General features: G+C 36.3%; 1 protein-coding gene across 10 annotated transcripts in view; it reads right to left on the bottom strand.

Moving 5' to 3' along the window:
- GPHN (gephyrin) overlaps nt 1-27,671 on the bottom strand; it is a 749,523-nt gene that overhangs the window by 258,342 nt on the left and 463,510 nt on the right. For 6 of the 10 annotated variants that reach the window (XM_072629556.1, XM_072629559.1, XM_072629557.1 and 3 more), the window contains 2 exons: nt 23,476-23,748; nt 21,573-21,680 (listed from right to left, as the gene is read on the bottom strand). In XM_072629556.1, coding sequence (XP_072485657.1) covers nt 21,573-21,680; nt 23,476-23,748 — 381 coding nt within the window. The remainder of the gene's footprint in view (nt 1-21,572; nt 21,681-23,475; nt 23,749-27,671) is intronic. The other 4 variants (XM_072629565.1, XM_072629558.1, XM_072629560.1 and 1 more) reach the window with 1 other exon arrangement.

Genomic DNA, 27,671 nt, shown 5'->3' on the forward strand with positions numbered 1-27,671 from the left:
CACAGGCCTTGCTTCTAGCTGGAGACGTGTAGCCATCATTGAGGAAAGCAATCACAGGGGAGAAAGGATCCAGTTTTCTCCCACTACCAATACCAATTTTTGCCCAACTGCCACCAATGGGCAAATAAGCCTCAGGAATGGCAGAACTTCCCTAGACTATGATTCCTCCTTCCAATCCAGCACCCTGCCCCCTAATCATCATCTTGGAAAGCAATCCCTGAAGAGAAGGGAATTTGGAAACAGGTTCTGCAGCCATAGTTACTGACGATCCAGAAAAGAAAGTTCTTGCCATAAAAGTCCTTGGCACTGACACATGGTTTAATATCAGAAATGGAAACAATTCTGTCAGCAAAAATAACATCAAAGAAAATGCATTACTACATATCTTGCTCCTACATATCAGGGGTCTTTTCTATTGGACTTGTAGCCTAGATCCCATCTGTGTGTTGTCTCCCTTATTAGAATGGAAGCTTGAGAGCTGTGAACTGTGGTGTTTTTTTTTTTTACTTGCAACCTTAGCACTTAGCAGAGTGCTCTGTACATAGTAAGTGCTTAATACATATAAAGATGCTTTTCATTAATTCATTCAACTATTTATCTAGTCCTAGGTGCTTTCCTGAGCTACAGTCTCATGCAACCAGTTACCTTTTGCATATCTCAAACGCAACATTTCCAAAACAAAACTCCTTATCTTTCCCCCCAAATTTTTCTCCAAATTTTCCTATTACTATTGGGAGTACCACTATGCCCTGAGTTATCTAAGCTAAAAACTTCATTGTTGTCCTTTACTCCTCACTCATTCATTCCACATATCTGCTGTAGTGCAAAATCCTACAGTTTTTATTTCACATCTCTCAAAAATGTTCCCTTCTTATCATATACAAAGCTGATTCTTAAGTTCAGGTAGTAAGCACCTCTTGCCTGAATGTAGTAGTCTAATTTATCTCCCTGCTTCAAGTATTTCTCTCCACTCCAATCCAACCTCTACTTATCCATCTGCCAAAGTGATTTTTCTGAAATCTAGGTCTGACATGATTTTCTCTCCTTCAATAAACTCCAGTGCCTCCTTGTTATCTCCAGGATCAAGGCATTCAAAGCTTTTCATGACTTGGTCCATTCCTACCTTTCCAACTTTCTTACATTTTACTCCCCTCCATGTACTTTATGATCCAGCTACATAGGTAGCATACAGGTCTGTTGTGGTTCTTTAGCCATGAAACTACTTCTCCTATCTTTGTACTACATGACTGTGTACTATCTCTCCCCCCATGTTTGAAATATTTTCCCTCCATACTTCTGCCTCTTACTTTAAAAGCTCAAATCCTATCTTTTTTAGGAGCTTTTTTTGTGATTCCCCCCAGCTGCTGGTGCTTTCCCCTATGAGATCTTTTAGGTACCTAATTATTTTTACATGGTGTGGCTCCTATTAAAATGTGAACTCCTTGAAAACTAATTTTACCTTTGTATCTTAATAAATACCTGTTGATTGACTCATGACTTTCTGATTCTTAGGTCTGCTTTATATCCATTATACCTTCCCATATTTCACTGTCCTTATATTTAGCAAAAATCTGCCTCCTCTACAACTTCCATCTATCCATCCTAGCTCTGTTTTGTGGGACCAACCAGGACAAGTTTATTCTCTCTTCCATGTGAAAGTCCTTCAGATATTTAGAAACAGTTACTGTTTCTTTTCAAGTCTTCTCTTCTGTACATTAAAAATGGTCATTTTCTTAAACCTTCACCACTGTAGATCTACTTATCCTATGCAATTCTTATTTATATTTTCCCATTCCCTATGCAAATTCTACCAAATACATTGGAAGACTTTCTCTTTTTTTCTTTCAATATCTCAGGGGACCTGTGTATCATTTAGGCTCTCTGTTGCCTCTCATTCTTGCTATCTTCCTGGACCACCTCTTCTTCCCCCATACTTCTCCATATTTCCCACAAGCTACTTTTCAGCTAGGTAAGCACAGTAAGTAACAATGTCATATTTAGAATCAGGAAAACATGAGTTGAAATCTAGCCTCAGACATTTACTAGTTATGTGACCCCCAAGAAAAATCACTAAACCTCTCTCAGACTCAGTTTTCTCATCTGTAAAATGGAAAAATTAATGTCACCTCCATTACAGGTTTTTGTGAAGATCAAATGATATAACATATACAGTACTTTGCAAAACATAAAACTTCACATAAACATTAAATATTATTATTATTTTAACCAGAATATATAGCTATATATCATCTCCTAGGATATACTGGTGAAAAAAAGACAATGAGTTTTATTGTTGAAAACAGTTCATTTCACTGCAAAGCAGATTCCTCAAATGTAATCTAGCTTAACCTCCTACTACTTAATTTTGGGCTCAACCAACATCTGTTCATCTAGAGTAATGGTGTCAAACTCCAATAGTAATACATCCCTGTGGGATGCATACTGACTTAGAAAATCACAAATGAACATTATTTATGTTGTATTGCATTTTTATGTATTGTGTTCAACATTTCCTAATTATATTTTAATCTCACTTGGCCTGTACTTGGAAACTTTGAGAACCACTTAAGAGTCACTTGAGGGAAGCCTACCATGAGTTTGAAATCTGATCTACAGCATCTGTCCAAGACCCATATACTGATGAACTAATTTAATGACTGGCTGTCTCTCCAGACATGATATAGTTGAAGAATGAACTTTTTATTAATTTGCTTTTCTAGTGTGGATGGATGGTTGGTTCAAGCTCTTTTACACTGCCTCAGATTTCACTGGGAGTCTTTGGGGACTTCTGTGCCTCAAAACAATTAGTACAATGTCAAGTGAAAACTTAACCCATCAATAAAAAATCCTTTGTGTGAACTTTGCATAAGACATCTTCCATATCACTGGTGAATATCTTAGGTAAATCTGTTACTCTGTTTAATATCTCACTTAATGTTAATATTCAGCAAGTCACTTAGCAAAGTTATTTTGAGTTGAATTTGTTATATGGTTTTAACTTGTAGTTTTTTAATATAAGTATGAGAGAAACCATGTCTTGGATCTTTTGTGACTTTATTTTTCCATAGGGTCAAATGCTTTCAAGTAATTAATGAATGATAAAAACAGGAAGATATTATATTCTATATGTTTCTATCAGCTAAGTGACCATAAAGGTATGTTTTATTGTAGAAAAGAGATTACAAAAGCCTATATGTTCTCTTCTCATGTTTTCATTGAGAATATTCTTAATACATGCAGAGACAATTCTTATAAAGATTTTGCAGAGATATGAAAGCAAGCATATGTGTTGGTAGTTGCTAATGTCTTCTTGGTTGCCTTGTTTTGGTAAAAGCACCATCTGTGATCTTTGCCTGGTATCCTAAGAATCAAATCCCTGTGTGTTTTTAATGTTTCCAGCATGGATTTGTTCTGTGTATATTTGGTGCAGTTCAGCTGCTTTTCCCAACTTTTTCTTACGTGCCGTTGCTAGTTTCTCACATAGTATACAGAGGTGGTAAGAGTTAAAATAGGGCAGATTCATTATTACTGCTGATGAAAATATATAAAAATTCTGGCAGATGTTTCATTTCTGATATATTTGTTTTTTATCTGCAACTATTTTTAGAGTAATCTGGTTTAGTTAGGTTTCATGGAAAGCTTATTTTCTCAATAGTTTTTTTCTATACTTTGGGGGTCAGAATGGTTGATAATCTTTGCTTATTCTCTTTCATAGTGGTTTGCAAGTAAGGTTGTACTTTAATCTATTGCTACCCTTGTTTGTCACATGTTTCTGTACAGCAAAAAAATTATTTGCTAAGTCAGGAGGATCTGGGCTGTTTCAGTTTTCTTGCTAAGCTTCAGTGAGACATGGTGATGACCCTGAGTTTTTGAAGGCTCTACCTTTGGAATTTAAGTTCTATCAAATTTTATCAATGTGAAAAGGTTTTAAGTACATATTAATGTCTACTGTCAAAGGAACAGACTAGACAAGTATACAGAGCCTCATCATCAGAAAAGTGGCCACAGATGTTTTGTGGTGAGGGTGCAGAATAGTAGATGGAGTTATGGACTTGGAATCAGGATCACCTGTGTTTAAATCCTGCCTCACACTTAAAGGCAAATCACCTTACCTCTCTGTGTCTCAGCTTCCTCAATTGGGGGTAGGATTTGATGGCTTTAAAAGTTCCTTTCAGTTCTAAATCCATAATTCTATAATTTTTTGAGGGGGATATCAATCAATTAAAAAAATAAGACATCACTGTAAAAATGAAGCTGATTTTCTCAGGTGGTTTGTAAACTAGCTTTATAGGAAATTCCAAAAAAAGAGTCTTAAAAGTACCTTGAGCACTAGCAGTATCACTGGAACAAGTATATAGATTTTTGAAATGACTTTTTTGAAGAGGATAACAATAGAATGGGACATTATGAAGTGTGTTTATCTGTTTATTTCAAGTCACATTATGTTATTCAAAAAAATTTAATATCACTTGAAGAAAATTCAGAGATAGAGAGGATGACAGAAGGTAAAATTGATAATTTTGACTGCATAAAATTACAGGCTTTTGCAGATACAAAACCAATGCAGCTTAAAATAAGAAGAGAAGCAGGCAAATGGTACAAAACAATTTTTTTTGCAGCAAATACCTTCGATAAATGTCCCATTTCTAAAACACATAGGGAGTTCACAAGAGCCATTCCCCAAATGATCAATGGTCAAAGGATATGAACAGGTACTTTTCAGAAGAAGAAATATAAGCTATCAATAGCCATGTGAAAAAATGCTCCAAACCAATGATAATTAGAGAGATGCAAATAAAAAGAATCCTATGGTTCCACTTCAGACCTATCAGACTGGCAAAGCTGAGAAAAATGGAAAATGATAAACACTGGAAGGGCTGTGGGAAAACAAGTGCATTAATATAGTGCTGATGGAACTGCAAAATAGTTCAGCCATTCTGTTAAGTAAGGTGGAGCCAGGCTGAAAAAGCTATTAAATTGCTTATACTCTTTGACCCAGTGATACCGCTACTACAGCTATATCCCAAAGAGATCAAATATGGAGGAAAAAGACCCATATGGACAAAGATATTTGTAGCAGCTATATTTGTGGTGGTAGAGAATTGGAAACTGAAGGGGTGCCCATCAACTGGAGAATGACTAAAAAGCTATGGTGTATGAATATGGTAGAATATTATTGTGCTTAAAGAAATGATAAAGGGCTATGGTTTCAAAGAAACCTGGTAAGATTTATATGAACTGATGCAGAGTGAAGTGAGCAGAACCAGAACAATTTATATAATAACAACAATATTGGAAAGATAAACAACTCTGAAAGACTTTGTAACTGATCAACACAATAATCATTCTCAATTCCAGAGGCTTCATGATGAATAACCTACCTCCTGACGCAGTGCAGATTGAAACATATTATTTTGAACATGGCTAATGCAAAAATGTGTTTTTCTTGAATATACATGTTTGTAACACAGATTTTGTTTTTCTTATTTTTTCAGAGTGGGAGAGGGAGCATGGAGCAGGGAGGGGGAAGGGAGAGAAGGCAGTTCTTCATGAAAGTAAAATATAATTTAATTTTAAAAAAAAGAAAAAGGAGGCTAGCCACCTTCTAATTAAAGGCCAGGCTCCCTGGGACTAAACTTACATCCACAGCAGAAGGGCCCCTTAAATGGAAAAGGGAAAGAGATCGATTACCCCATATTATTTTGAGGCTAGATATGAGTAAGGATATTATGTAGATTTGTTTGGAGTGAGGAATCATATGTAAGATTAATGAAGAATGAGGCTGATGGGGTGAGGGGGAAGAGGAAGGAAAAGAGTATGATGAAGAGTCTTGAAAAACAAGATGAAGAGTTTGGAAAGTCACTATATAAAACTAATTTTTTGTTTTAATTTTTGTTGGATCTCTGCTTTCAGACAAATTGGCATGAATATTCCCTACTCTCACGCAGAATGCAATACATTTAATGCTTCATTCTAGGCTACTCTTATATGTATTTTTCTGTAAATTCTTCATAAAGGATCTACTCAGTACATTGGAGACATTCTTTTTCTCTTTTGCTTTTTAACTTCAGGGAGCACCAAAGCACTACTTGCACTTTTTTTCAATCAATACATGAATGACCCACATTTTCTGGCCAAACACATCCTTGATAATAAGGAGTCACCTTTCACATGAAAGTTATCATACTCTACTTTTTATTATATTCCTGCAGATTAACCTAAATTTTTTTCTTTCACCTGATTCCTCTACAATAAAAAATTCACATATGCAAGCCAGATTTGGGTACTCACTTTAGTCATGGAACAGAGAAAAATTAACTAGTTTGCATGAAGCTGAAACCATGACAGATTGAACAGAATCAATGAGCTATAGACATTTATGAATAGCTCCTATGTTCAGCTCCCTGCTGCTGAAAGGGGCTAATAAACATATTACTATAAGTAGAAAAATTATGCTTTCCCCTCATTGAGGTAGAGGGACAAAGTAGCAAAAATAAGAATGCACATAGGGAGTAGCACCATAAGCCCTAGGTAGAGGGAGAAGTTGGCTGGGAAAACTTTGGAGGGGAGAGGTTGCGAGAAGAACAAGGGTAGAAGAAAAGTGGGGAGAGAAGCTCACTTGGTTTGGCTATGGTTTTTGTCTGTTATAGTAGCACCCCTCTGCACTCATGTTCCTGATTCCTAACCTGGGAAAGGGAATGCTAGCTCCTGAGTAAATTCCCTTGGTGGAGGAGGTGCTGCATCAGACCATCCAGGAAGTGTCCCATATACCCTGGCATGAAATCTGAGAGCATTGCAACAACCATTCTTATCTCTGTGTAAGAGAAACACTAAATTTATTTTTCATCCACATCTTTTGGAACCTTTTTGTTAGCAAACCTTGTCTCAAGTTTGGGACCATGATAAACAATTGCAAAAAGACTAACAAAAAAGAAAATAAATAAAAATTATGTCAACATCTGTTGCAGATGATGAGAAGGTAGAAATACTCCATGAAGAACTTAATAGGACCCTCCAGATCAAATTAATAACAAGTTTGATATTCAGTGCCTTCAATGCAAAGCGCACAACCCCTTCTCTCCACAGTAGTCTAGGTACTCATCACCTTACACCCCTACTTTTATAAGAGCCTCCTAATTGGTTTCCTTGCTGCAATTATTTCTCCATGCCAATCCATCAGCTGGATTTCTGAACTACAGGTCTCCCCTGCTTAATAGATGCTATTGATTCTTTATCATCTCTAGGATGAAAAAGAAGTTCCTCTATTTGGTCTCTCTCCTCACTTGCAACTCAGCTTCTCTGGCTTCTTTCAAGATTTAGTTCACAGGTAAGGGTAATTTCAGAGGGAAGGCATGAAAGGTGAACCCTTAGCAGAGACTTTAAGGAAGCCAGGGAAACTAGGAAGTAAAGATGAGAAGGGAAAGTATTTTAGGCCTTTAATGGCCAAATGGAGGACTTTATATTTGATCGTAGAGGTAAAAAGAAAGCCGCTGGAGTTAACCAAATTGAGGGATGATATGGTCAGACCTACATTTTAGGAGGATCAATTTCACAAATGAGTAGAGTTGACTCAGGGGAACATAGGAGTGGTTTATATAGCATTCAAACATATTGCCATGTACACTGGTCTCCTGGCATATAAAAGACTACTATTTGTGATGAGCAGTTCCTATTGTTACTGTTCTTTCTCTTGCCTGTTTATTCTGGCAAGGGAATGACTCAACTATCTCCAGTTATTTCCTTACAAGCTCCTAAAGTACCACCAGATCTCTCTATCTAGAATATATAATGTATCCTTCATAGTAGAGAAACCAAGAGAAGGATCACTACCTAAAACAGATTGGCAGGGCTTTGGCCCCGAAAAGCTGACATAGGGATATGGTTAGTCTATAAGGCTTAAGACCCTACCTGGACCTCTGTAAGTCAGCAGTAGTATTGTGTTATCAGCACAAAATAAAGGCACTCCTAAATAGTTATAAATCTGAGGAATCCTTGTCTACAATAAGTTACAGGCCTGAAATTTCTACCTTTCCATTGTGGTTGATTTAGGAAGCTTTGTGAAAGGGTACTGGACACTTCTTTCTTTTTTTTTTTCAGGAAAGAGACTTTAAGTTGTGGATGAGGAAGCTGAGTATCTAAGAATGGAACTCTTAGTTCACCATTATGTGGACTACTTCAGGGGTCCAGATTTTTAAATTACGGTAATGCTTACAGTTTCATTAACATGCTTACTAACTTAAAAGTTAATACCCTTTGTATATCTCTTGAAAACAACACAGGAATTAATTTTAAAATATTTCTAAACTCCTGTCAAGCACTTTTAGGCACTAGGAAGGCTATGCAGAAATATCATACTTACTCCTTAATTTCAGAGAGATTATAATGTAGTGGGAAAGACTATCCCTTTGGATTTAAGGAGTAAGAGATTATTGAAACAGTTGATGCTAAGAAAGTAGAGATATTGAATATAGAGAACTTTTTCAAGACGTTTGGCAGTCTAGAGCCTACCTACTGTGCTCCGCACACAATGGAAAATTTTTTTTGTTATTAAAAAAAAGACCTAGCAGAAAACAGGAGAACAATTAATCAATCGGTAAGTATTATGCTGTACACTAGTGATAAAAAGGCAATAGATTAAACAACCTTTACAAAAAAGTCTGATTAGAGAAGAGGTTTGGAAAAACTTCTGCGGTGAGTGAGATGTAGAATGTTATAGAAATATAGAAAGACTGCACTGATGCAGTGAGAGCTCAGTTAAAGTTGAGTAACATTAATTTGTAACATATGGTTATAGATGGTTATATAACTAGCATAGTTAGAGATGGCAAGATTTTGAAAAGGGGTATAAAGGTCAAAGGAAGATTCTTTTTCTTTCATGACTGTGGATGGTAGTGAATGCTGAGGACAACAAACAGGGTTATTGAAAATGTTATGTAAATGTATCAATGAAGGGATGAGCTTGCTGTTTGGGGCAGACAGGGTGATGACAAATGAAGACAGGTGAGAAGGCCAAAATACTCAACTCTTATTTTGCTTCTTTTTCTCTTAGAATGACATTTGGACTTAGAAGGATGGAACAATCAGCTGAATGAAATAAAATGAAATATAATAGGACATAAGTTATACAGTTTTAAAAAATCAACCTCATAAATACAGGATGGGAAATTTGATAACATTTCAAGTGAATAAGAAGTAGGGGTTTTAGTGAACTGCAAGTTCAATTTATGTTAACAGTGTGATGCAGGAACCAAAAGCTTATGCCATCTTTAGGCTGTACTGAGAATAGGACAGCATCCAGGTGGTAGAGGAGTCTCTAGTAGTGACCAACCCAATGTGCTTTGAAAAAGCTGTGAATATCAAAGCCTGAAATTGCCTCTTGTTCAACTGAACCAGAGTGGCTCTGTGAATCTCTGAATCTCTCCAGATATGCAAACTAGCCCAGTTTAACAGTTGAGGAATAATAGTTTCCCCTCATTATGGGGAGACTGAAGTGATTTTCACTGCAGATGTCGTTCTCTGAACTAGATGGATCAAAGCTGGTGACCCCTGCTGGTCTGAGCATCTGGCTAAATACAACCAGATTCTGAGAACTGATGAAAACCTGGGCAGCCTTTGCAGTTGCTGGGGGAAGAGCCTTCAGGAACCTTTGGGTCAAGTCATCTCTGTGGTTAGGACAGCCCTGGATTTGGATCAAGCATTGATTAGGTGTTTGCTCCCATACTAAGAATGGGCAGCTCCAAGTACCAGATCGATTTTGGTGGGATTTTTTTGTTTGTTTGTTTTATTTAGCATGGGTATCTGCTGCTTAACCTTTCACCTTAACCTCTCTGATGTTCTCAATGCTTTGTTAGAATTGCCTGAGTTTATACCTGATCAACTGAAACTTTACTGGAAAAAATTTAGACTTGGTCTGATTATCCCCAGAAAATAGAACTAGAAGCAATGAATATATACTGCAGACTGGCAGATCTAATCTTTACATAAGGAAAAACTTTTTAAAAAAAATAATTATTGTTATCCAAAAGTGAAATAGGTTGCTTTGAAGGTCTTGACACATTAGTTAGATGACCATTTGGTTGGGGATGTTAAAGGAAGGATTCTTGGTCAGATACAACTTTCATTATTTATTCCAGCTCTTAAATTTTAGGATTTTAGGGAGAACTGAATGTATTCGTAGACAAGAAGGTATAAATGGAGAGAAAGTGACTGAAGATGCTTGGGATTGGGGTGGATGGGATAATGAAATGTGGGAAGGGATGGAAGCAAAGATTCAGCCAGAAGAACTAGCCTTAGAAAGGGAGATATGTCTTCTGGTATAGAAGGAATGGAATAAATGAGTAATGATTCTTTGAAATTTTGTGTAGGAGAGAATGCCCATTGATTGGCCTCAAACTTCTTTGTATATAGCTGTATCTCCTCTACTTTTTCACAGACTCCTTAAAGGCAAATATTTTCTCTTATATATCTTTGTATTATCTCTAACACAGTGCTTTACATGCAGTGAATATTAAATAAATAAATATTTGCTGAATGAATGAAATGTATTTCACCAAAGAGATATATTAATACAGGCTTGAACAGTCAGTAAAGGTTTCATAGAGGAGGTTGAATAGAGGCTAGAGCTTGAAAGATGGACAGGATTAATGGTTGGAAAGGTGAGGTGAGCAAAGGAGAATATTAGGGAAAGACTCAGAGAAGGGTAAAGGCAGATAATGAATAAGGAGATCAACCCTCAGTTAAGTTTCAATTCAAGTATTTGGAAAGGCTCAGATATGTTTACTTTTCCTTATCATGTATCTATATCTTGGGTTTTATATAATAAAATACATTATCAAACATTCCTGTAATCACTTATATTCACCTAGATAAGTATTATCAGTAAATCATCATATATCTTCAAATAATCTATTCAATTAATGTTGGGAAATCATATATACCTTTAGCTAACCACTGAAGTCAACATTTGATAAACTGCAGCAGGGGTATTAGAAATTATGATGCTTTTCCAGCTCCCTTTGGTCAAATCTTGAAAAAGATAACAGAAAACTTATTGAACTTTAATATAAGTAAGGACAATTTTAAAACACAGGAACAGAGACCAAGTACTTGCTATTCTGATCAAGATTTACTTTCCTGTCACAAAAAAGATGATACACTTGGTAAAGAAAAGGAAAGAAGTAGGTTGCATGATCCTCCCCTTCTAAAAGTAGCTCTTTAGCTTATCATTGAGAAAGCCTGAGAACAACAGCTCAATAATACCAAAGGAAAGCCCAAGTGATTAATCTCCTGCAGACACCTTCTGGAATACTGCCAACAAACCAGAGGAGCTGCTAAGAACTGAATAAGGTCAGTATCAGTAGAAGCACACATAGAGTGTATATGGTTTCATTACAAGCATCATGGACTCTGAACACTTCATTCTCTCTATTCTTTTTTTTCCTCAGTTCTCTTTAATTACTTATTTTTAAATGTCATATTTGAAGTACAATAACCTTGTACTTGGATCACCATCTGTCAAAGTAATTATGGCCATAGACAACCAGCTATTCAATAAGCATTTTATTAGGATATTAATATATGCCCTGCCCTGTGGTAAACACTAGGGATAAAAGAAAAAGGGCAAAAAGTAGTTCCTGCCTTCAAGAGGCTCACATTCCAATGGGGTAAACAATATGTAAATAACTAGATATATTCAGGGTCAATAAAAAGTAGAATGAAAGGTGATCAAAGAGGGAAAGGCCTACAGCAGAAGGTGGAATTTAAACTGAGTCTTGAAGGAAATTAATGAAACTAAGAGGCAGAGTTAAGGAGGGAGAGCATGGAGTACTGTCAAGTACAAAGGCATGCAGATGGGAGATGGAATGTTATGAGAGAGAAACAGTAAATAGACTAGTGGTGCTGGATTGTTGAGTTTACGGAGTGGAGTAAAGTATTAAAAAGATTAGAAAGGTAGGAACAGGCCAGGTTGTAAAGTGTTTTAACTGACAAACCGAAGACTTCATATTTGATTCTGGAGGCCACCGGCAGCCATTGCAGTTCACTGAGTAGGATATACACTGAGTATAGACTGTGCACTCAATGCAGCCTCTGAGGCTGAGATGCAACAAAATATGGATTGATTCTCTGGAGCTTGTGTTAAATTTGGCCTAAAAATTAACACCAAGAAAACAAAGGTTCTCTACTAGCCAACACCACACCATCCATACGTGGAACCATCGGTTACAAAAAATGGAGAAATACTGAATGGTGTGGATAAGCTCACTTCCCTCAAGAGTATACTTTCCAGGAATGTACACGGAAAGGCTGATATTGTTGCATGCATTGCCAGAGGTAGTTCAATGTCTGGGAGGCTCCAAAGGAAAATGTGGGCTATTAGATTGCCTATCAAACTGAAGGTTTAAAAGGCCCTTGTGTGACCTCATTATCATATGCCAGTGCAACCTGGACAGTATACCAACACCATTCCAGGAAACTGAATCGCTTCCATTTGAATTGTCTTAGGAAGATTCTGAGGATCACCTGGCGGGATAAGATACCAGATACTGAGGTCCTTTCTAGAACTAAATTGCCAAGTACATGTCTGCCAAAAAGATTATTTTACAGAGAACTCCCACAAAGCAAGTGTTCACATGGTGGTTAGAAGAAGTGATGCAAGGTCTCTCTGAAGAACTCTGGAAATGACTGCATGACATGGCAGACACTGGCAAAGGACTGCCCACTGTGCCTGCATTAAAGAAGGCACCATGTTTCATGAGTGAAGCAGAATTGCAGTAGCTCAAAAGAAACATGAGATGTGAAAATTTAGAGACCTCTCTACTCCAACTATTCATGTGGGCATTCATGTGTGCCCAACCTGTGGTAGGGAGAGCTTTCTGAGTTTATGCTAGTCTGATCAGCCACAACTGGACATGCTGTACCTTGAAACCAATATAGCAGAACCAACAAAGTAGGGAGAAGGAATGACATAGATAAATGCTACTGAAAGATCACTTTGGCTCCTTTGTGGAGGATGGATTGTAGTGGAGAGAGATTTGTGTCAGACAGAACAACTGGAAGTCAATTGATGTAGTCCAGGCAAGAGGTGTTCAGTGCCTGAATTACATAGCAATTGTATATATGGAGATAAGGGGACATACATTAGATATGGGAAGGAAAAAATGACCAGATTCAACAACTGGACTGGATATGTGGGATGAGTAAAGGATGGCAATAAAACTGTCAATTTATAAATAAGATAAGAGCCTGTATAATATTCTAGGAACTCCAAAAGCTAATAGTTGATTCTCTAAATCCAAACGCTTTCTTTAGGTTAGTCAATAAACATTTATTAAACACCTAAAATACTCCAGGCACTGTGTTAACTACTGGATATACAATAAGAAGCAAAATATGTTCCAGGCATGGGCGGCAGCCAGAGAAAAGTCTCAGAGCACAAAAATGGAGTATTTTGATGGAAGTTAGGATACCTGGATCACTGGATCAAAATATACATGGTGGTATGTAACATGTAAGAAGACTGGAAAAGTGGAAGAGGATATATTATGAAGGAATCTGAATGCCAAATAGAGGATTCAGTATTTGATTCTGGAGGCAATAGGGAGACCACGGGAGTCTACTGGGTAGGGGATAAGTAACACGATAGGATTTTGCTTCAGGAAAATCACTATAATAGCTGAATGGTGGATGTGTTAGAGTGGGGAGAGATTTGAGGTAGGTAGACATACCAGAGAGCTATTGCAATAATCCAGGTGAGAGGTGATAGTCCCTAGTAGAGAGAATGCAGTGTCACAAAAGAGAAGAAAACATATATATGAGAAGTTGCAAATATGAAACTGACATGTTAGCAAAAGTTTGAATATGGGGGATAAGAGACAGTGAGGAGTTAAAGATGACTCCTATGTTGTGATCCTGGAGTTGCCCTATATAGTAATTGGGAACGGAGGAGAGAGAGAAGGTTTAAGAGAAAAGATAATGAGTCCAGTTTTGGATATATTGAATTTAAGATGTTTATCAGACATCCAGTTCAAGATGTTTGAAAGGTAGTTGGAGATGTGAGATTGGAGTCAGCAGAGAGATTGGGGTAGGACAGGTAGATTTAAGCATCATCTGCATAGATGGTAATTAAATCCATGGGAGCTGATGAGATCACCAAACAAAATAGCATAGTGAGAGAAGAGAAGAGGGATCAGGACAGAATCCTATGGGACACTTGGTTAGCAGGGAAGATCTGCATAAGCAAAGGAGACTAAGGAGGAGCAGTCAAATTGTGTGTGTGTGTGTGACCTAAACCTGTATTTTAGAATATGATAATTTAATATGTTGGTTGTGACTATACTAGCTTAATTTTTTTCCTGATAAATGAATAAAATTATCACTATTGGATCACATTTGGCAAACTGACTCTGAGTATTTATGGTTGTCAGTAAGATCATATTAAAAGAACTCATTTTTCAGTTATCAATTCAATTTTATTATTTATTTTACTAATACAAATTTAAATTTATCCCTTTATTTTTTACAAAAATACTTTATTTAGGCATGCCTATTTTGTAAAAATTAAAATTTGGAAGTCTGTCCCACTGAAAACCATTTTGTAGATACTAGATTTATTATCAGATTGTAAATATCTTGAGGGACAGCGAGTAAACGTTAAATCCTTCCTTAGTCCCATAGTCAGCATAGTACGTAAGCACATAGAGTTCTTAATTTACATTTGTTATATTTTATATTTTGAACTTCATGTTTCTCCCCAAAAGTCCTATTCTGGCTTTGTCATTACATGGAAGTGACACTGGGTTCTACCATACTGAAGGTTTCCACTTTGAGCCTGGGAACAGACTGAGTCTATTTTCCAAGGAGAAGAATAGCAAATCACAGAGAGGCACGTTATTGGTAGGCTGGCTATCATGATAATGCAAATTTTTTTGGCCATGGCAACCTATGAAACAAATAAAATTTTAAAGTGATGCTCAATCCTCAGTCACCCTTCTATTTTTACTGTGACAGTAGCAGAACAATGAGAGAGGACGTCAGAGGGTACTAAGAATCACATGGTTTTTTGACCATGAACAAAGTTTAATTTGATTGTTGATATTCTAAATATGAGAGACTTGTCCAGTGATTAATGAATGGATATATTGCTGGAGGAGGTGAATCATATCCACCTTGATATTTTGTCTATAAATAAGAACAAAGAAGGAAGGTGCATATAAATAGAAAGATAGGATTACTCTTTATAGAAGCAAAGAAAAACGTTGGAGTGAGTTTTATTGTACACTCCAAATCAATAAGAAATATTATTGCATGAGTCCTGTGTTCATCTTGTAATGAGAAATATTTGCAAAAGGACAACTATGAAAATAATGATGAAAACAAACTGGTAAAGAAATTCTATTAACTTGATAAACCCCTTAAAATCAAATCAACATATGCTCTGGTAATTTAAATGCAAAAGTGGTAAAATGTGAGAATGGGGAAAAATAAATGGGAAGGTATGGTTAAAGAGAAAGAAATGAGAGAGGTTATATAGAAACTTCATGTCTCTTTATCGCCAAGTCTTCAAAAAAAAGAATTGGTAGGAGGTAGGCATTGTAATAATGAAATGAAATAAAAAGAATTAAATTGGCTCCATTTCAAAAGCCAGGAAAAAGACTTATAACACATGGGAGTTATTCTGAAGTTAGGTATCTGTATATAGTCAGAGCATCAACTCATCAGAACTAAGACTAAAATGTATAATAATAAATAATTCTGAAAAGATCTGGGTATTAATGGATTGTGCTTTCTCTTTCTCTCTGTATATATGTATGCATATATATTTGTGCTTATGTATATTATGTACATACATACAGATATATATGTATAAATATTTGCATCAGCTGTAGGGATATGTCACCTAAAAAACTTAATGTGATCTTAGGTTGCTTCCAGGAATAAAGAGGCAATTGGGGGGTGGAGCCAAGATAGCGAAGTAGAAAGAGGAACATGGAGAAGCTCCCCCCTCATAGCCCATAAAATACCTGTAAAAACATGTAAACAAAAATGTAAATAAATCCTAGAGAAGAAAAGTCACAAAACAACAGAGTGAAAGAGATTTCCAGCCTAAGGCAGCCTGGACGGCCAACAGGAAAGGTCCATCACACTGGGCTTGGGGCAGAGCAAACCCACAGAACTCAAACCAGCCTTAGCCATGCGGTACCGGTAGGAACAGGACAGAAGCAGGCCTCAGGGGGGTGGAACCCCTGGCAGCAACTGCTGTTCCCAAGTTGCTCAACTCACAAACGCCAAAGACAGCTTCAAAGGTCAGTGAGAAAGCTCTCCTACCTGAGTGAGAAGGGAACATGGTCTGGCTAGACCAGCAGCAGCAACTGTAGTGGCAGCATCCATTTTTGGAGCCCTCTGCCTAAAGACCCTGGGATAATTGAGCCACTGATCTGGATCTCAGGCCTGAGTGGCATCCCTGGGGTGAAGAGGAGCACTGGCATGGTGGAGCTGGAGGCAGTTGTGGAGAGGGAGGCCTACTGGCAGATCCTGGGCAGAACAGAGTCCTTGTGGTTGCTCACAGATGAGAGCGCAGGCCAGGAAAGGAATAAACTCTTCTCCCTTGATTGTGCCACCCTGGAGGAACTGAGAACTTACAGGTCCCCAGAGTATACCCTCCTCTTAACAAAGGACTCAAAAGTCAAGTAACTAGCTGGGAAAATGCCCCAAAAAAGGGAAAAAACCCAAGACTATAAAAAATAAGACTACAGAAAGTTACTTTCTTGATGAACAGGTATTTTCTTCCATCCTTTCAGATGAGGAAAAACAATGAATACCATCAGATGAAGACCTAAAAGTCAAGGCTTCTGCATCCAAAACCTCCAAAATAAATATGCAATTGTTTCAGGCCATAGAAGAGCTCAAAAAGGATTTTGAAAATCAAGTAAGAGAGGTGGAGGAAAAACTGGGAAGAGAAATGGGAGCGATGCAAGAAAATCATGAAAAGTGAGTCAACAGCTTGCTAAAAGGAGACCCAAAAAATGGTAAAGAAAATAAAACCTATAAAATAGACTAACTCAAGTGGCAAAAGAGGTCCAAAAAGCCAATGAGTAGAAGAATGCTTTAAAAAGCAGAATTGGCCAAATGAAAAAGGAGGTTCAAAAGCTCACTGAAGAAAATAGTTCTTTAAAAATTAGAATGGAGCAGATGGAAGCTAATGACTTTATGAGAAACCAAGAAATTACAAAACAAAACCAAAAGAATGAAAAAAAAGAAGATAATGTGAAATATCTCATTGGAAAAGCAAATGACCTGGAAAACAGATCCAGGAGAAACAATTTAAAAATTATGGGACTACCTGAAAGTCATGATCAAAAAAGGGCCTAGACATCATCTTTTATGAAATTATCAAGGAAAACTACCCTGATATTCTAGAGAGCAAAATAAATATTGAAAGAACCCACCAATCACCTCCTTAAATAGATTCAAAAACAGATACTCCTAGGAATATTGTAGCCAAGTTCCAGAATTCCCAGGTCAAGGAGAAAATATTGCAAAGAGCTAGAAAGAAACAATTTGAGTATTGTGGAAATACAATCATGATAACACAAGATCTAGCAGCTTCTACATTAAGGGATTGAAGGGCTTAGAATACAATATTTCAGAAGTCAAAGGAACTAGGATTAAAAACAAGAATCACCTAATCAGCAAAACTAAGTATAACACTTCAGGGGAAAAAATGGTCATCCAATGAAATGGAGGACTTTCAAGCATTCTTGATGAAAAGGTAAACAGGAAAGAGAAATCCTAAGGGACTTACTAAAGTTGAACTGTTTACATTCCTACATGGAAAGATAATATTTGTAACTGTTGAAACTTTTCTCAGTATTTGGATAGTTGGAGGGATTATACACACACATACACACACACACAGACAGAGAGCACAGGGTGAGTTGAATAGGAAGGGATGATATCCAAAAAAATAAAACTGAGGGGTGAGAGAGGAATATATTGGGAGGAGAAAGGGGGAAATGGAATGGGGCAAATTATCTCTCATAAAAAAGGCATGAAAAAGCTTTTTTAATGGAGGGAAAAGGAGGGGAGGTGAGAGGGAAAAAGTGAAGCTTACTCTCATCACATTTGGCTTAAGGTGGGAATAACATGTACACTCAATTTGGTATGAAAATCTATCTTACACTACAGGAAAGTAGGGGAGAAGGGGATAAGTGGGGTGGGGGTGATAATAGAAGGGAAGGCAAATGGGAGGAGGGAGCAATTAGAAGTAAACACTTTTCTCTCAAAAGAGAGAATAGAATAAATGGGGGGCAGGAGAGGATGGAGGGAAATATAGTTAGTCTTACACAACATATTATGGAAGTTGTTTGCAAAACTACACATATATGGCCTATATTGAATTGCTTGCCTTCTCAGTAGGGATGGGTAGGCAGGGAGGAAGGGAGAGATGTTGGAACTCAAAGTTTTAGGAACAAACGTTGAGAATTGTTTTTGCATACAACTGGGAAATAAGAAATACAGGTAATGGAGTATAGAAATTTATCTTGCCCTACAAGACAAGAGAGAAGATGGGGATAAGGGAAGGGAGGAGAGTGATAGAAGGGAGGGCAGATTGGGGGAAGGGGTAATCAGAATGCACGACATTTGGGGGTTGGGGGAGGGGAGAGATGGGTAGAAAATTTGGAACTCAAAATTTTGTGAAAATGAATGTTGAAAACTAAAAATAAATAAACACATAAAAAAATAAAGAGGCAATAGTCCACTGTATTCTGCTTTCCTAAGACTTTATCTGGAGGTGTTCTGTTCAATTCTGGGTGACAGTTTAAGAAGGATCCTGATAAACTGGAGTGTGTTCACAGAAGGGCAACCAGAATGGGATAGTAGGATTTTTGAGTCTGTCACTCAAAGGTACAGTTGAAGGTACTACATATGTTTAGCCTAGAGAAATGAAGATAGCTGTCTTCAAGTACTTTGATGGGTTCCCTTGTGTAGGAGGGACTAGACTTGTTCCATTTGGTCCCAGAAGCCAAATGAGGAGCAATAACTCAAAGCTGGAAAAATACCAATTAAGGCTTGATGTTGGGAAAATTTCTTAAGAATTAGAGTTGCCCAAAAGTTTAGTGTAATACCTAGAGAGGTAGCGTATGCCCTCTCCTTGGAAATCTTCAAGCAGAGGCTAAATAACTACTTATCAGGTGTGTTATAGTAGGGATCCCTTTCAATGTATTGGATGGAGTAGAGAGTCACTGAGTTATCTTTTAATTCTCAGACTGTCTACTTCTGTGATAGTGAAATTGCCACACTTGGACCCTAATATCACAATCCCTTGGGCACTTACAGAGAAAATACTAATGGCACTAAAGAGAACAAAGACAGGAAAACCAGTTGGATAGAATCAAATGAATACAGACTAAGATATCCATTCTGGAGGTACAGCATTCAGGGACTACTTTCAAAGCTTCTAAAGAAAAGGAAGACACCAATGGCAGGGCAAAAATCCTGGACTTTATTGATACCAAAAAAGGTGAATGAGCAGTCACCCACAACTACAAAAATATATGCCTATTCACCCACATAAACAAAATCTTCATCAAGGTCATCTATGTATACAAATCAAGGGCATCTTCAATGAGGCTGTTGGTATGGAGCAAGTATGTTTTAGCAAACGATATTTGACAACTGATTACACATCTTTACCACCTCACAATTTACTGAGAGAAGAGAATATAATTTCTCATTGTGCTTATTGTTACACTTGATTTTTTAATCAACAACTTGGTAAAACTTTGGTTTTAATTGACTTGGTAAAACAAAATGCCACCTTACAGGTTCTTTTACTACAAGGTGTTTCTCATGGATTTATCAGGATCAATCAATTTTCTTCAGAGGATATAACAATAGGAATAATCCTATTCAATAACCTTCTGAAAATAAACAAAGAACAATGCATAAAAAGATAGATGCATGCTTGCCAGAGGTATTTACTATTGTGATGGAAAAGATAAAACATAGTGTCCAGGTTGAGGAGGGCTCCTGTTTGAGGATGACATTGTATTGATTACATCAAGCTCCAAGACACTGTAGAGGCTAATGGAAAACATCTGTAGTCACTAAATGCAGTCTGGCCTATCTATCCCTATAGGAAAGAACAAATGATGAAGTTGCTCAGATTTCAGTATACATCTGAATGGAAACTATTAAGCTTGTCCAACATTATGTACATCTGAGACAAATAATACAATGAACTGGACCCAGAGTCGAAAAGGGGGAGGAGAGCAGGTTGGGAAATCCTAAAACATTCTTAATGACCCCAAACTTTTCCTAACAGCAAAGACCCTTGCAATACAAATTGTTCACAAATGTGGCTGTATGAAAGTAAGATCTGGAACATTGCCTCTGAAGAATTAAGGATTAACATCATAAAGCGGGGCACAGAAAGGTGCATGGTGGACATGAACAAGTTGAGACATATCACCAATGACAAACTCTAAAGAAGAACAGGAATAAAGGATGTCATCAAACCACTTTATGACAGAAAAAGAAGATGGGCTGATCATGAGGCAAGAACAAGGGACAACAGGTATATGGCCAAAGCATTCCACTGTTATGTTGGGGAAAAGTGAGGAAAGCCTCAACATGTTGGGAAGATGTTCTGGTCACAAACTTTTGGAAGTATCTGGAGGAGAGTCATACAGGATGGGCAGCCATTGATGGGTTACAACTGTAATGCTGGAGAGAATTTCTGAATTAAGGAGGAGGGCTCAGATCCATTTGTGTACTGGAGGTAAGTAATTCTGGTTCTTCTTATATAATGGCACATACCAACTTAATGTCCTTTCTCACTCATCTGTCCTGAACAACTAAATCTTCCCTTTTTTCTTAACTCCTATTCAGTCATTCTCTTAAATAGGTTGTTTTGTTCCTCTCCAAAGCTTCTATCTTGATGTTTGGCTTCCCCAGTTTTTGTTGGGTTTTGTTTTCTTTGTGGTTTATAAATATAGCTACTATTTTCTACATAAATGTATGAGAAAAAGATCATGTAAACAAAGAATCACTGATTTAAAAGTAAATGGAACAATGAAGGAGTAAGAAACCAAATACAGAAATTATAAGAATGAATATGTGGTTAAAACAAAGGAAATATAAGCATAAGTAGATGTTTGCTGATAATTACTTAAAAAAAGAATACGACCTGATGAAAAAAGAAAATAGATTTTAAAACTCTAAAGTGATCATTTTAGGGCATTAGTTTAAATGACTGAGCAATTTATTTAAAGATATGAGATGAAAGTGCTGAACAAGCAGAAACATAGACTTCTAAGGGATGAAATTCTTGGTGGTTCGGTGATGGAATCTTATTGACAAACCACAGTAACTTAAGCCTAAATTAAATGCTCGTCCCAGTAATGCCCTTATGCTCAGTGGCATTTAAATTTCACATTAAAAAAACAAGCACTGCTGAAGATTCATCAGCATAAAAAACTGATAAACACATCTTCCCTAAATACTAGGATAGGAGGCAGGCAGTATGTTCACAAAAACCATTAATGCAAAAGCCTCTTGTAGGTGTGTCTTACCCGTTCTCCTGCACTGCCTGTTGCGTGATGGGAATAACTGATGAGACCAGGAATGGGCTGCTCACCGTGTGCCATGATAACAGCAGTACTGGTGTAGAATGGATGCTTCTAATGCACAACACATAACAGCTATGAATACAGTGATAGGAAACATGAAACTATACAAGCAAAATGACTGGAAAAGAACAAGGGTGAAAACAGATGGGACAATGAAATGACAAATTCTTACAAACTTAGAGGGGAATGGTCAGTTTAAATCTTAAGTTCCACATTGCTTTAAAAAAATTAACTCTGGCTCCAGCTGTTTCAATACATTAAGTAGGACATTGCATTGTTATATGTATTAATAAAACTTCAATCAGCAATGGTGAATTTATAATTCTAATTGTACCCAATACAGTATGACTACAGAGTAAAATCAGAAGATTTTTACATATAAGGAAATGAGTTCTGAACAGTGGCCAATAGAAAAGCAATCATCATTCCTCATTTCCATTGTTATAAACTGCTAGCTTTTAAACAATAAGAAGTATAATATGACTTTGATATAAAACAAACGCAAATGCTTAATGCATATGAAGTAGTGAATAGCAATAAGGACCCTAGGACACTTTCTGTGGTCTAGGTGGAATCTAGAAGCCTAAAGAACCTCTATGTACATGGACTGATTCCATCCCCCTTCTCTTCTGATGTTCCCCACATTTGTTTCAGAATTTTTCAGTGAGTTAACAAGATTACTTAGGAAGTTTATATTAAACTGGTTCCCTAATGACACCCTTCTTGTATGTTTCACTTTCTTGTAGTCTCCTAGAAGTACAGCATGTTATCTGTGCTGGACACTGTGCTGTATAGGGCAGTAAAGAAGACCTACTATTTAGGTGCTGGAACAAAAAGTTCAGTGATAAACAATGAGACACCTAAGGAGGTTCTAGGAGTGTTGTTTTGTCATGACATTTGAAAATGACTTATCTTTTCATCAGAAACTCATAAATTCTTAAGAGAACAGCAAAAGGAATTTTGAACAGAAGTTAACGAAACAAAACATTTAGATGATCACTATAAAGTAATTTTAGTACTGTTGTATTTTCTTAAATGAAACATTCATTCAAATGCTATTTTAATAAAGTTATGTCAGGGTAACAATGGATAACACTGTATTGAATTTTAAAGGAAAAATTATAGTGGCTAACATACATAACATATATCCAAAACGGGATAGGATTTGGTCTCTTCTCATTTGGGTAATCCTAGAGAGATAAACAGAGTTTCACAAAGAAGCTAGGGAGATGGGGTCTCTTTATAAAGAATTAATGAACATGAGACCTTGCCTTTGTAACTTGCAGATAACAAAATCCATTCATAATTGCTGAACATCAGCAAAAAGTAGTATTATGTTTCTGGGAATAATAACATATATTATATACATACTATAATAATAATATAAAAAAATAATATATTGATGTAACAGCATGCAATTCTATTTCCTATAATTGTAAACTTTGTCTTGGAAGTTATTCCTATGGAATGATAGGTCATTCATTACAAAATGAATTATCACATTAAAAATTAGTAACAATATGTATACTGGGAAAGACTGAAGAGAAATGTATTTAGGTAATTACTCAGGTAAACATTAGTGATATGTGAGACAGTGAATAAAGGGTAAAATAAACTATGCTGGAAAATATTCAGGGACACATTAAAATGGTTATTTAAGAGGCGCAAATATCTGTGGTGAATTGTATGTTGGTGTGGAAGTGATTATGACACAATTTACCTTAAAACAATTATAAACTTTTACTTTCTTGCCATCAAAATACTAGCATTCATAAAAAGTCCCAAAGGGATCATGTATTATTTAATATGGAAACTAAAATTGCCTCTCTAAATTAAGTAGACTTACTTTGGCTGCAATTGCTGCTGCTGTTATATGTGATGAGGAACTGTCTTCTGTTGAAGCAACTCCACTGTCTTTCTTCTCTTCTTCCTCTTCTTCACACTGAACCCCTTTGTCTTCTGTCTGTTTGTGGGGGCTAGTAGTAGGAGGAGGGGAAAGAGGAGGTGGTGGAGAAGGCAAATCTTCAAGCTCATCATGCACCTCTTTTATTTTTACAATGGCATCACGTAAAAGGTCAATGGCGTGAGGTAGGGCTGGCAGTATAAACTGAAAGCATTCCTGTGTGCAAGAGGAAGAAAAGAATATGAAGGGATACCTTTTGGACACATAAAAATGATGATGAAAATTACTTGAGAAGTTGTATATTAATCTTTTTACCTATGTTATTAGAATGGCAGCAGAAACATTTATTAAATTAAAATATAGAGCTTTCAAGGGGGCAATGTGAACAGAAAGAGATTTATTTATGAAGAGATTACTTTTCAGGCCACAAACCACATTGTGTGGGCCATGAAACAAAAATTCCAAATACAAAATTTCTCCTAGGATGAACTAAACACACATTAGTGCACACACATTTGGCATCTAAAAACAGATTTTGGAAGAAGTAGAAAAAAAAGATTTTCACAAAGTTAGAACACAGTATTAGATTATTATGACACATAAACTAATTTATTCTCAGAACTCTATCCTTTCTCTGAAATTCCAAAGGACCATGTTTGTATATCTATTATACACTCATCACATTCAATTTTATACTGTTCATTCATTCTTCTAACAAATATATATTGAGTTCCTACCACTTGAATGGTATCACACTACGTATTATGTAGAACACACAGAAAACATTAAATATTATCCCTGGTTTCATGGATATTTCAGTCTCCTGATAAGATAAGTGAGAGATGATATAATTTAAAAGTACAATGAAAGGTGCCTAGTGTATAGCAGTTCAGAGAGATGAGTTCAGATAATTACTCCTAGCTGGTGATGGGTAAGGGACAAGGGAAGTATTAATAGAGGAAAAAACATTAGGTGTTTTTGGTCTAAGTATTTTTTATGCATATATATCTCAAATAATCTTACTCAAAGTCCTAATTCACTGTTTCCTTTTGGCAAGAAGGTTACCCTGAGGAGCTGCTATCTAACAGACCACAAACCTGACAAGTCTAACAAGTCAGAAAAGCTTCAAGTAAGATCCTAGTAAAGTTGTATGCTTGCTTTCTGAAGATCAGGCTAGTTTAGTGCACAGAAGACCATCACCAATAGACTGGCAACTAACTGATATATCTTGGGATCAAGGAAACACATGAAACAAAGATAGTTTACAAATAACTCTCAGTCCTTTGTGGCTCTTTTCTACTGCTACAATGTCAATAGCTGAGTGAAGGAAAAGAAGATTAGTGTGTTAAGATTTAGTTCTTAGACAACCCAGAAACATTAATATAATGGTTAGTACTTTTAACATGAAATCCTTATCCAATGTTCAACATGCTGCCATACTATTAAAGGAACTGAATCATATCAATATTAATATTCTTGCTATAAATGAAACTCTATCTAGGTATCTACACCATTATCTCTATATATCTGTATCTATATATTGTTCCAAAGATATTAGTGTAGTTTTAAACCATTAAAGCTTTAATAACATATTACTCTTAAAAATAAAGCTTTAATAATTTATTAAAGCTTAAGTAGCTTAAAATTGTACCAAGACTTTTGGAACACTCTCTGTGTATGTATATATAGAAATTAGAGTTAAATGGAATTTATATCACTATAATCTCTCTCTCTCTCTCTCTCTCTCTCTCTCTCTCTCTCTCTCAAGGTGGTGGTTTTCTTAAAAATCCAAAGACAGTAAGAAATATTAATTCATGAGACACTTGGTCATATCATATTGATGTGTTTATGAATGAAAATCTGAAAAAAAAGACTGCTATGAAGATACCTTCAGCTTATATGCCAACATCTATTGCAAAGCATGAGAAAGTAGAGAAATTCTATGAAGATTTGATAAGATCTTCTCTACTGAACCAGAATATATACTGAGTTGGTAATTTTTTACTCATTCAACAGGAATTTATTGTTTAATATGTCAAATACTGTGCTTGGTTTTGAGATTAATTTGGAAACCCCAACCTTGTGCGTTTCAAAAGGTCAGAAGAACTAGTCTCTGGGAGTTGTGGAGTTTGAGTTCTTCCTAGGTTTTCTATTCAGTCTAGCACTGATACTTGGGGAAAAAAGAATGAACTTTGGTAGTGACATTTAGGACTTAGTCCAATGAGAACCGAGAGAGATTCATCTGCTAGTCATATACATGGTAGTATCAATGTTATATATAAACTATGTTAAATCTGAGTCCACTTTCTATAAACTCTTAGGTGGGATAGGAAAGAATGTTCCTTGTGGCATTAAGGAAAATATTTATACTTTTTCATCGTTATGTTTTCAAAAAGGTAATCGATGTTAAATGGTTAAATGAAACTAAGGCAATAGTTCCTGAGAGATAACTACGTGGGGAACACAGCCAGTGGGACCTTGAATTGCTGGCAGCAGAGAAAGAAAATTCTAATTCCTTAGGGTACCCACAGAACCCTGAGGGGAAGATGTGGCTGACCTAATTCAGGGATAATGGGCCCAGAGAAGACTTCCTGCACTATTTTCATATTTTTGCTTTTTTGTTCACCACCTCTCTTTCTACAAAAAAAGAGTACAAGTCTTTTGGTAGACAAGGGTGTTAAGCACCAGTATTCCATGACTGATGCAATCTATTTCTCCTCTTCTCTTTCCTTCATATAGATTCTGAAGAACAGTTCTTACCTTTTCTTTTCTTTTAAACCTATTTATGATGTTTACTTTGAGCTTAGTTTGCTTTAAGACTATTTTCTCTCTGAATGTATTCTTCCTCTTATTCTCATCTCATGTTTTGTTGAGCTGAATATATTTCTATACCACACCCTGAAGGTGTTCTATCCTCTTCTGATCAATTCAGATAAAAGTGAGGTTCAAATGATGCCCTCTCTCCTTACTCTTCCCTTGCTTGTATAAATTTTATTGGCCTCAAGTTTGTGAGATGTGTCTCCTGCCCTTTGTCCCCTTTTCTTCCCAAGGGTATCTTCCTTTCCTTTCTTCTAAGATCATCAAAACACAACAAAATTATTCCTAGGCCTTCTATCTTATTTGACCTCCTTTATAACCCCTCATGACACAGGAAATTAAGGGAAAAAATAGCATAGCTATCTACAGCCATATTTTAGAAATGCCCCAAATCATTAATAATTAGAAAAATGCAAATTAAGGCAACTCTGAGGTTCTACCTCATATCCACTGGATGGCAAAAATAACAAAAAAAGAGAAAATTACAAATGTTGGCAGAGTTATGAGAAAATAGGCACATTAAAGCACTGTTGGTAGAGCTGTGAAATGGTCCAATAATTTTGGAAAGCAATTTGGAACTATGCCCCAAAAGTAACTAAACTGAGCCTACTGCCCTTTTATTAGCACTATTAGGCCTATTGCTCCAAAGAGATCAAAGAAAGGGGAGAAGGTTTTATATGTATAAAAATATTTATAGCAGCTCTTTTTGTAATGGCAAAGAAACAGAAACCATAAATGGGGGAATGGCTGAACAAATTATGTTATATAAATATAATGGAATACTCTTGTGCTCTAAGAAATAATGATGGGGATGGATTTGAGAAAGCTGGGAAGACTTGTACGAACTGACACACACAGAAGTGATGAGAACTATTTATACTATAACAATGGCATTGTAAAAATAAAAATCTTTGAATGACTGATCAAGATTCCAAAGGAAAAATAATGAAGAATTTTAAATATTTCCTGACAGAGGGGTAATAGACTAAATATGCAGAATGAGATACATATTTTTGAACACATCCAATATTAGAACTTGTTTTATTTGACTATGTATATGTGTTACAATGCCTCTATTTTGATTTTCCTTCCCCTTCACCCCTTACCCCCACCCCAGGATTCATGAGAGAATGGAGGTGAGGCATAAGATAAATAATTACTTGCTAATTAAAACAAAAGAAAACAAAACAACAAACTTTTAAAATGGGCACAGAGGAAGATGGCAAAAAAAATATTAGAAAATGTGGCTCAGGAGCCAAAAATGAGAGAAGTTAAAAGCTGGTAAACCACATATGAGTTCCCTGATGAACATTTTCTTCAAT

The sequence above is a fragment of the Notamacropus eugenii genome, chromosome 1, assembly GCF_028372415.1.
Source record: "Notamacropus eugenii isolate mMacEug1 chromosome 1, mMacEug1.pri_v2, whole genome shotgun sequence".
Classification (NCBI taxonomy): Eukaryota; Metazoa; Chordata; class Mammalia; order Diprotodontia; family Macropodidae; genus Notamacropus; species Notamacropus eugenii.